Here is a 7,203-nt window from a genome sequence, read left to right as displayed (position 1 = left end):
CGGAGCACTTTGTGCCCTCCCGTTACCACAAAGGAGTCAAATTCTGTTCCTTGGATTTTTTTATTTTAAAAATTCGGTTCGGGGGAAGAATGACCCCGAGTACATCACTAGAAAAACAACAACACACAAAAACGACACTTCGGCTCCAAACGGTTAAAATTTCCCCCACAACTAATTTCTGAAATCTCAGGTAGAGCCTTCGTCCTTCTCAACACCAGCGCAAGGCAACACAAGACACAGCCCTTAAGTGATTACCCTGTGCGATTATCTCTATAGATTCTGGTGGGCGCATGGATCGTCTTCACATCGGCCCTCAAAAGCACCAGAAAAAACAAAACAAAATCACGCCTTGGTAGATTATTTCGCGTTTGCATAGCTGTGAATTTAAACAGACACGCAACAGAACACCCCGCAGCTCAAAGCTGAAGGTCAACCAGGCTGGGGGAGCCAGAGAGGGGCATCTAATCCCCCGCTCTCCGTGACGTTCCTTCCCGCCAAGCAGGATCGTCATGTCCGTGCGAGCAACCTTCAATCTTCACGGAGGTAAGCGTCGTCTGTTTCGTCGCTGACGGCCTGCCGGGAGTTGGCTAGCAAAGGTTCCTCTTCCTTCAGCTTCAGGAGCTCCTCCGTCTGAGCCTCGGCTAGCTTGGTTTCGGCCTTCTGGGAGAGGTGCCGGGCTTCCTGGACCTGGGTCTTCACTAGCTGGATGTGGTTGTGGGCCGACACGGAGGCCTGGTCAGCCCCTGAAAAGAGACGGTTGGGCTGCGTTTGTGCTCAGATTATGGTAAACTCAACCCACGAGGATTGGAATCCAGCCACGATAGACTTACTAAAGCTAATGGGATTAGGATTAACCACTCCCACTGATGCAAGTGGACTCACAGCTCTACCTCTGGATTTAACCCACAATAGGTACACTTCTCTGGGTAGCAAAGCTAGATTGGTCTTGAAGCCCTCGTTTCTCCATTAGGGGGTTTGTTGGGCGTGCATTTTAAAATGAACACACACACACACAACCTTTATATCACACACGAGTTCATCCTCAAGACCACCAGGGCAATGGGGGTTCCTAATATGCTGGAGAAGACTCCTGCGAGTCCTTTGGACTGCAAGGCAATCCAACTGGTCAGTCCTAGAGGAGATCAACCCTGACTGCTCTTCAGAAGGCCAGATCCTAAAGAGGAAACTCAAAGACTTTGGTCACCTGATGAGAAGGGAGGAAGCCAAAGAATGGAGGCCTTTGAACTCTGGTGCTGGAGAAGACCCCTGCATTGAGTCCCTTGGAATGCAAGGCCATCCAACCGGTCAGTCCTAGAGGAGATCAACCCTGGCTGCTCTTCAGAAGGCCAGATCCTGAAGAGGAAACTCAAAGACTTTGGCCACCTGATGAGAAGGAGGAAGGACTCCCTGGAGAAGAGCCTCATGCTGGGAAGGATGGAGGGCAAAAGAAGAAGAAGGGGATGGCAGAGAAGGAGGTGGCTGGATGGAGTCACCGAAGCAGTCAGCATGAGCTTAAATGGACTCCAGAGGATGGGAGAGGACAGGAAGGCCTGGAGGATCGCGATGGGTCAGACACGACTTCGCAACTAACAACAAATATGCTTTTAGGAGTTAGCGAAATGTTAAAGGTATATTCTGAATGTCTGAAGGGATTTAAATGACTTCAGTGCAGTTCCACTCTTCCGGAGACTGTTCAGTGAAATATAACATTTCTTGCTAAAACATTTTTTCAACAGGTGGAAAAATTTAAAAAAAGGTATTTGAAGGAGAGGGTGGGAGTAAGAGGCTTGCTCATCTCACCTGACTGATACGCTGCTTCTGCAGCCATCTCTGATAGCCGCAGGGCGGTCATCCACCTGGATTCTAATTTGAGATATTCCTGCTGCTTCGATGTCATCTGAACAAAGCCAGGATTAAAACAATTAAATCTGGCGCACCTTCCAGATCATTCTTATCTGAGGTTCCTTAGTCATGGTCACCCACCAGATACTACCAAGGATTTGACCCTCTTGGGTTCGTACACGGAACCCTCCTGAGCCCCTGAAGGACAAAAAAAACACCAGATCAGGTTGCTTACCTCCACTCGGGCCCCGATGATCACTTGCCAAACGGCATCCTCCTCTTTGGAATTCATTTTCCCCAGGAGATGCGTGTATTTTTGGTACAGGGACACCAGTGTGTAGACTGCCTGTAAATAAGCCCAGCCTGTTAGCAATAGCAGTTAGACTTATATACCGCTTCATAGGGCTTTCAGCCCTCTCTAAGCGGTTTACAGAGTCAGCATATCGCCCCCACACAATCCGGGTCCTCATTTCACCCACCTCGGAAGGATGGAAGGCTGAGTCAACCTTGAGCCGGTGAGATTTGAACCGCCGAACTGCAGATAGCAGTCAGCTGAAGTGGCCTTCAGTACTGCACCCTAACCACTGCGCCACCTCGGCTCTTGTTGCAGTTGTGCTTGTCTAGAATTTAACATTTACTTTAGATTTGGTAATTATAGGCCACTTTTTGGAACCAACTTTCTTTCCTAGAGGGAGTTAACATACAGTCGTACTTAGTGGTGGGATTAAAAAAATGTTTACTACCGGCTCTGTGGCTGTGGCATGACTTGGGAAGGATACTGTAAAATCTTCATTCCCACCCCACTCCAGGGGAAGGTTCCTGCAAAATCCCCATTTCCACCCAATCATCTGGGACTCAGGAGGCAGAGAATAGATGGTCAGTCAGAGCGTGGCACGACAAAACCGCGCTTGACTAAAGCGCGCCCGATTAAACCGTGTCGCTGACGTCATCAACAGGGCGACAACAGCGAGCGCAGAGAAAGAAGGGCGCTTTAAATAGCGCTTTGAAAGCAAGCCGATTCAACTTAAGGTAAGGGTTAGGTTTAGGGTTAGGTTTAGGATTAGGTGTTAATTTTAGGGTTAGCGTTTACAGCGTGCTTTTTTCTCTGCGCTGTCGCGCTGTGATGACAGCTACGCGGTTTCGTCGAGCGCCCTTTAGTCGAACGCGGTTTTGTGGTGGAACCCAGTCAGAGGTGGTATTTACAGGTTCTCCGAACTACTAAAAATTTCCGCTACCGATTCTCCAGAACTGGCCAGATCCTGCTGAATACCACCTCTGGTTGTACCGGCACCACACCGCCAGATGGGGCATCCGGAAGGCAGTGTCTCACCGTTGTATATTCTGTTAGAGCATCAATTAATGCGTAAGTGGTTTGATTAAGGAGTGTCCCGGTGCTGTCGGTTACTAGAGAGATAGCTCTTCGGATCAAGGCTTCATTGCTTAGAGATCCCGGATCATGTTTCTGAAAGACAAACATTATATGCTGTTTTTCAAAGGCAGAATGACTTTTCAAAAGTGGCAGAAAAGGAAATAATAATGTGTGTTGTCATTGAAAAGGAAAAAAAAACCCAACCACCTAGGAACTGTTATATAACTGGAAACTTGTGTCCCTACAGATCAACTGGAGACATAAGAACACAAGAAATAGAAAGGTTTTGCTGGGAAAATATAGAGAGCAACTTTAGTAAAATAAATCACAATAAATTTGGGGGCCCTTATTGCTTTTTAACCCGCTTGGCTAAGATTAAGTGACAGATTAATATACATTTTAACTGCATAATTTCAGGTAAACTACTGCAAACAACTTGGCTGTTGATTATAGCGAATATAGTGGCAGATTTACCTAAACCTAAGGAGAAGCTCATATTCTGGCATTAGAATAAAACAGGGGGGCTACCTGTGTAATCGGAATAGCGGCCAAGGTCATTCCAAAGCCCAGAGTGGCCATTTTCTTCCACGGCGCCCTCAATCCAGGCAGGAATTGCGGCCTCACACTGGAGAAGAGTGGAAAGCTGCGTCTAGAAAAAACGACATGCGTCAAAAGAGTAAAAGAGCAGTGAGCAAAAAAAAAAAAAAAAGAGAGAGAACAAGCCAACAGCCCAAATACGCCTCCTTGCAGTAACATGTAAGAAAACTGGGCCTTACTGTATTTTTCGGAGTATAAGACGCACCTTTTTCCCCTCAAAAAAGAGACTGAAAATCTGGGTGCGTCTTATACATGGAACACAGCATTTTTTTGCCTCCCAAAACCCTGCCCTCTTCACCAAAATGGCCATGCATAGCCTTTAGGAGGCTTGCAGAGTGCTCCCGGGGGCTGGGGAGGGCAGAAATGAGGGGAAAACGGGCCATTTTTTGCTTAATTTGCCCCCCCTTCCAGGAGCACTCTGGGGCACCCCCACTTCCCAGGAGCATGCTACAAGACTCCTAAAGGCTATTCATGTCCTTTTTTGAAAAAAAAAACAACAACCCAAAACAGGCCCGTTTTTGTGAAAAATGGACAGTTTTGGGGACATCTGCAAAGTGCAAAAACTTTTTTTTTTAATTTGCCTCTTCAAAATCTTGGTGAATCTTATACTCTGAAAAATATGGTATAAACTCATTTCAAGTGGCACACTTGGGAAAGTGGGGCACCTCTCTTCTGTTGAACTCACAAGTTTAAAAGCACAGTTTTAAAAAGCAAAATTAAAAAAAGAGGAAATCTGCCTGTCTCAACAGGTCCAGGCCTTTCTCCTTACCATGAACTTTTACCCAGGTTGATGCCTCTGGTTTCTTCCTCCAGCCCCATAGGGTGGGTAACCAGGGGGGTGGGGGGAGGAGTTTTTTACCCTACCCCCCCCACCCCCCGAGATCCACATCAAACCCCCTTTTCGGGCAGGAAGAGACAAGATAGAATAGAATAACAGAGTTGGAAGGGGAGGTCTTCTAGTCCAACCCCCTGCTCAAGCAGGAAACTCTACACCATTCTGGGCAAATGGCGATTCAATCTCTTCTTAAAGACTTCTAGTGTTGGGGCATTCACAACTTCTGGAGGCAGGGAGTTCCACTGATTAATTGTTCTCACTCTCAGGAAATTTCTCCTCATTTCTAGGTTGCTTCTCTCCTTGATTAGTTTCCACCCATTGCTTCTTGTCCTGCCCTCAGGTGCCTTGGAGAATAGCTTGACTCCCTCTTCTTTGTGGCAACCCCTGGGATATTGGAAGACTGCTATCATGTCTCCCCTGGTCCTTCTTTTCATCAGACTAGACATACCCATACTCCTCCTCCTCCTCTTCACTCCCTCCCCACTCCCTTCTAGCACTGATGATGTTACCTAGTTGGGTAATGAAACTTCTGCAAAAAAAACCACCAAGCTTAGAGAGCACCAAGGACCCCACAATCCTTCCTCTTCCTCCTTTTTTTCTACAAACCTCACTCCCTTCTAGCACTGATGATGTTACTTAGTTGGGTAATGAAATGTCTGCAAGAAAACCACCAAGCTCAGAGAGCACCAAGGACCCCACAATCCTTCCTCTTCCTCCTTTTTTTCTACAAACCTCACTCCCTTCTAGCACTGATGACGTTACCTAGTTGGGTACTTTGTGCCAACCCCTGAGATATCGGAAGACAGCTATCATGTCTCCTCTAGTCCTTCTTTTTCATCAAACTAGACATCCCCAGTTCCTGCAACCGGTCTTCATATGTTTTGGCCTCCAGTCCCCTCATCATCTAATCACCTAATCTGTCAGCTTCTGCTTTGCTGTCGCTTCAGCTGCCATGAAACGGGGAGGGAGGGCATGGTATTTGGGAGGGGTTACTCATTGTGCTGGAGGAAAGTTCTGGAGTTCATCGACTGTTCGGACTGCACATGCGTGGGTGTTTCCCGCCTGGATTAGCGGCACCGACATTCCATCTTCGTGATGCCTTTTGAAGTTATCTCACACCTGACACTTGGAAGACTTATGATTGGGCTGGGATGGTGATGCCAAGGGGTGGGGAATGGGCTATTCTATATATCAATCGCTTTCGCGCCTAATTAACCAGACTTCGCTATGCATTCTCTTTAACCATTTTTAATTAGTAAAAGTACATTTGATTTCTACGAATGGAGTCTCATGGTTTTCCTTTCCTAATTAATAAATGGAGAAGATCTGACATAATCAAACTTTGAAATGGACATTCAGCAATCAATCTGCACCCACCTTTTCCCCCCCTTTTCTCCCTGTGACTCTGGGACAACATAAACACCCCAATAAAAGAAGAGAGCAGCAAAACAAGCAGGAGGCCTTCTACCTGCTTCTACCTAGGATCGAACTCCCAGCCTGCTGATTGTGAGGCGAGAGCTCCACGGCAGCAGCAGCCCCTCCTGAGGTATTGGCGTGGCTGCTGTGGCGTCTCTTCATCAGGCTGGACGTGCCCAATTCTCCCGCAAGCGACTTTTGCACCCAGAGCCAACCGCCCCCCCTGGGAGGACGCCCAGCCACTCTAATAGAAAACCCACGCGAGATTTGGCTGCGGATGATGGGAACGGAGGTCCAAGGTGCCTCGGGACCCCTCCCAACCCGGAGAGGCCCGAGTTAAGCAGCGCCCAAGGGAGGCTGAAAAGGACCCGGAGCTCCCAGGGAAGAAGATCCTCGGCCTCCCCGGAGGCCCCTCGGCCTCGGAGCTCGGGGAAGCGGAGGGAAGAAAGGGAAGCCGCGAGAAGTACCCGAAAAAGGCGCGGCAGCAGCGCCACAGCCAACGGCTCCTCGCCGACGCCATCTTCGCCCTCTTTCTCTCTCAATGGCAACAAAGCGCGCAGGAAATGACGTCTTCTTCCGACGCCCAGATTGTCGGAGAGACAGTTTGGCCCTCCTGCTCTACGTGCCTACCATTACGTCATTCCGAGTTTTCCTTTCCTGGCTCCTCCTCTTTCTGACCGCGCCCGCTTTATTTATGGTGACGTCACCGTTTCATTTCTTTTCCGCTCTAGGACGGAACGACTTTCCTTCAACTGCCAATGGAAAGCGAAGGCCTTGCATCATAGTCAGCGAGATCCAGAGCGTCAGATTCGCGCACGCGCCCTGAGGTCGTGTGGTTTATTGGAGAGCGCATGCGCCCCTTCACCAGTGTCTTGATAAGTTTAATGCAATAGTTTTAATGTTACTAATTTGCTCCTCTTAACCCCAAAATAAAAATGTCCAACTTTTCAAAGGAGTTAAGCAGTGAACATCATAAAAAAAGCGAATTGTCAAGAAGGTTTTAAAATTGCTTTTAATAATTATTTTTTATTTCTATAATTGATTTCTATAATTATATTTACTGTTTGTACATTCCAATATAAGCAATAGCAATAGTTAGACTTATATACTGCTTCATAGGGCTTTCAGCCCTCTCTAAGCGGTT

General features: G+C 47.7%; 1 protein-coding gene across 1 annotated transcript; it reads right to left on the bottom strand.

The window, feature by feature from the left end:
- Window positions 1-41: 41 nt before the first annotated feature.
- On the bottom strand, window positions 42-6,665 carry DIABLO (diablo IAP-binding mitochondrial protein). Its single transcript, XM_087705500.1, has 6 exons — window positions 6,527-6,665; window positions 3,740-3,860; window positions 3,173-3,304; window positions 2,078-2,188; window positions 1,801-1,897; window positions 42-743 (listed from the first exon to the last, which is right to left on the bottom strand). The coding sequence occupies exons 1-6, from the start codon at window positions 6,577-6,579 to the stop codon at window positions 529-531; spliced, it is 729 nt and encodes a 242-aa protein (XP_087561626.1). The 5' UTR covers window positions 6,580-6,665; the 3' UTR covers window positions 42-528.
- Window positions 6,666-7,203: the final 538 nt, after the last annotated feature.

Source organism: Thamnophis sirtalis, unplaced genomic scaffold, assembly GCF_051295495.1.
Source record: "Thamnophis sirtalis isolate CommonGarterSnake01/CBP01778 unplaced genomic scaffold, rThaSir2_p1.2 scaffold_2, whole genome shotgun sequence".
Taxonomy (NCBI): domain Eukaryota; kingdom Metazoa; phylum Chordata; class Lepidosauria; order Squamata; family Natricidae; genus Thamnophis; species Thamnophis sirtalis.
This window is presented reverse-complemented; position numbering and strand designations above follow the sequence as displayed.

What these genes read in the sequence shown, in the direction of transcription:
- DIABLO (XM_087705500.1), bottom strand. Translation starts at nt 6,579, where the DNA reads ATGGCGTCGGCGAGGAGCCGTTGGCTGTGGCGCTGCTGCCGCGCCTTT. An exon ending in CCGCTATTCCGATTACACAG is followed by an intron (nt 3,305 to 3,739) that starts GTAGCCCCCCTG and finishes TTTGTCTTTCAG; the next exon opens with AAACATGATCCGGGATCTCT. An exon ending in TCATCGGGGCCCGAGTGGAG is followed by an intron (nt 1,898 to 2,077) that starts GTAAGCAACCTG and finishes GGCTTTGTTCAG; the next exon opens with ATGACATCGAAGCAGCAGGA.